This window comes from Sphaeroforma arctica, assembly GCF_001186125.1.
Source record: "Sphaeroforma arctica JP610 unplaced genomic scaffold supercont1.621, whole genome shotgun sequence".
Taxonomy (NCBI): domain Eukaryota; class Ichthyosporea; order Ichthyophonida; genus Sphaeroforma; species Sphaeroforma arctica.
In genome coordinates this window covers 918-4,529 of record NW_014039937.1, presented here as the reverse complement: position 1 = coordinate 4,529, position 3,612 = coordinate 918, and the positions used below count along the sequence as shown (strand labels likewise).

General features: G+C 42.0%; 1 protein-coding gene across 1 annotated transcript in view; it reads left to right on the top strand.

Annotated features, from left to right (window-relative positions):
- Positions 1-2,782: 2,782 nt before the first annotated feature.
- The window catches only part of SARC_07666 (hypothetical protein), a gene marked incomplete at its 3' end in the record, with an annotated part of 1,700 nt that continues 870 nt past the window's right edge, over positions 2,783-3,612 (top strand). The window contains exon 1 of the mRNA XM_014298377.1: positions 2,783-3,466. Within this exon, the coding sequence (XP_014153852.1) occupies positions 3,033-3,466 (434 nt within the window). The 5' untranslated portion in view covers positions 2,783-3,032. The remainder of the gene's footprint in view (positions 3,467-3,612) is intronic.

Below are 3,612 nucleotides of genomic sequence, written 5' to 3'. Positions count from 1 at the left end.
TACATACTACACACACACACACACACACACACACACACACACACACACACACACACACACACACATATATATATATATATAGATATACATATATATATTTCAGTTTAGGTTAGTTCAGTATTTAGTTGCAAGAGACTTGAAAGTTAAATAAGGGTTCAAAGTATATATATATATATATATATAATATGAGTATATTTCCGTGTAGATACATCAAATAAGCTAACATTCAGTGTTATTCTAGGGAGCTTTAGGGCCTGAGAACACTCTAAACATTAGTATGTCTGGTCCGACATCATTGGGAAAGCTATCGTATAAGATACAGAAAGTGCATATGTGGCCGAATATCGGAACGGTTGTTGAGCGCAGTGAACTGTATTCCTGTGTTAATACGTTGCGTTATCATAGTACTGTGTACTCCATACAGTCGTATGATGTTGACTGCAATACTGTGAATGAACCATAGTAAACGTAAACGTCTATATTGTTTATTAGGGCAAACCCAGATAAATCTATGGATGCCCTGCTGCGCCTCCTATATACAGCAAGGTGTCCTTCGTACCTATCCTAGCCACTGAAAAAACCAACAGAACTCATAGTATACATCACATATGCGACCATATACATCACATATGTGACCATATACATCACATTTGTGACCATATACATCACATATGTGACCATATACATCACATATGTGACCACATACATACATCACATATGTGACCAACCATAAAACAAATATATCGTACCATGTAGCATATAACGGGGGTTTATATAGTTCCTGCGATAAACACTCCCAAACATGCATCCAATCTTCACACCCAAAGTGGTACCATAGACTAGCATGCGACAGATCACTATGTACATACAACACCAACACTGACAAAAAAACAACCAGGATAGACCCATTAGCACCTATTCATAATACAACATAAGCACTGACAAACCACCGGGTGTCATGGTATACACAACGGATATAGCGAATTCCTGACCATCCATCAGATAAAGTAGGAGATCTTAACAAGACGCTCTTAAATGTACACTGTCTTCAATCAGAGTAGTAGAACTTAGTTACACCCGACATGCAAGGGAAGCTGTGCACGTGTGTGTACGCATAGATAGACTTCATGTAGATCGATGAGCATGCATGCGTGTACGTGTCACTCGGCAAGAACGTGTGTTGCGATATATCGATACACACAGCGAAACTAACTAAACAGTGACAGTACCATACACTTGGGGAGACTATGCCCCCGTATAGTGATATAACACAACCCCTGATAAACCACCTGGAAGTGCTGTAGTGTAGCAGACACGCCACAGATCCCCTTGAACACTCACTGTGATCACTGGCTTGCTGCAAAGGGCATACCCTCCGGCATATACACATAATGCGATCAAATGCCAAGTGGACAAGTGCAATGGCAAGTGAACAACACATTGTATTCCCTATCCACACCACACATACAGCAGACAATACACGAAAGGTACATAAATTTTATAACATACGTGTATACATACATGTATTTTATAACATACCTATACATACATACATACATACATACATATACATATATATATATATATATATATATCACAACATGCATACATACATACAGTTTCAAGTCATTCAATCCGAGCTGTGGTTCGTCTCCCGGCCGCAAAGCCCGCAGAACTATATACTGCGCGGAGATTGCAGCCTCCGACACATTGTTGTCTTCGAACAACCGCCTGAGATACTTAGTAGTCCAAGATATGCGGGATCCTTCTATATCCCTCACGCATATGTGCTTGTATGCCTGTGCCTGTGCCTGTGTGCTCATACATTTGCAACGGGCTCGGGTGATGGTGTTTGTCACGTACAGCTGCGAAAGACTCCTGGTGGTCCGAGGTATATGCAATCCTTCTGTGCCCCTCACGTTTAAGTACGCACGTGCCTGTGACTGTGACTGTGACTGTGCATTTGACTGTGCTTGGGTGTTCATATATCGGCACTGAGTGGTGGCTTTGTGCTTGTGCATGCTTGGTCTTCGTAGCGTGTTGGATATGTACGTACATGGTCCTTTCCACTCGGGCTTATATGTAGGAGCAAGGCTTGACCCAATACGTGTCACACACACACTATTCTCACCTTGGTAGCTACTACTACTCACCACTGTGTGCAGGGATTGCCGAGTTCGTGCAGATGGGCAACGCCACGATGTATGCGTCTCTGGTGGTGCGTGATTAAGTGCCCTAGCGTGCACGGGTTTGATGCTTGCCTCAGTGCGGGTGAGCCATGTACGTGCCAGACCTCTTGGGGTTCCCAATAAGTGCATTGTGTGCAAAGACAACGTCCACCAGCGCCTGACATCTATATGTGTATGGGGACTTTATTAATATATGAATATAACCAGAGCAGTGTTCAGTGTATGTAGCTTCTATAGGACTAGCTTATACATACCAGTGTTTCAGAATTCCAACGTTAATGCACCCATGCAGTAAACGTTATATGTAAACGTATCAGTGCTTGAATTCCATACGTTAAGATATTTGTCTGTGGCATTCCCCGGGCCTGAATTAACGCTTTCAGATGCATTCGCAGTCCCCGCGGCGTCTCAGTGCCCCATTCATCATCGTGAATTGATGCGACCGTCACATATTTACACATTTGGCGGCAAAATATTCTGTAGAAGCTGTTGTACTCCAAGGACCGTGGTTATGCAATAATGCAAATGCAAATATTAATAACACGTAATATATAAATATGAACTTTGCAGAGAAAGGGGCGAATAGACGTATACACGATTACACATAGATATACACGCATACACGCATGCATACGAAGAAAGGCATGTACACACAAATATATAGGCATAGTCATACTCAGCAATTAAACCTGCACATCTAGACCTAATTACACCCGAACATTTTATATTGGTCGACGCAAGAAAACATAGTCCACTTCACATATCCAGCAACTTGCGCGTTCAATCAAACCCACACCAAAGGAACGTCATACAGTTCATTGCTTCACATACACATACGCAACCATGTCTCTGGCCGATGAGCTATTAGCCGACTTTGAAAGTGACGAATTTGATGGCGACGATGCAGAAGATCCCGTAGACGATAAACACAACGTGAAAGCACACGCTGAAAATGGCGTCGAGACGGGGCTAAACTGGGACGATATGGATGGCGAGGGGGGGTTTGAGGCGTTTGGAGATATGTTAGAAGAGGGAGGGAATGTGAAAGGAGAAGGGGGTGTAGTATTGGGCCTAGATTCACCGCGGAAAGTAGCGCGATTGCTGGATTCAACTAAATTTAAAGATATTATGCGGGAAGTACGTGAATTCATGTTGAAGGAACGAGGTGCGGTGGTTGGCAGTGTGGAGATGGACCCGGAATATCAGCTAATTGTGAAGGCAAATAAGATGACTGTGGATATAGATGGGGATATCCAGGTGCTACACAAATATGTCAGGTGTGTTTATATATATATATATATATATATATATATATATATATATGTATGTATGTATGTATGTACGCATGCATGCATGCATGTATGTATGTATGTATGTATGTATTTATGTATGTATGTATGTATGTATGTATGTATGTATATAT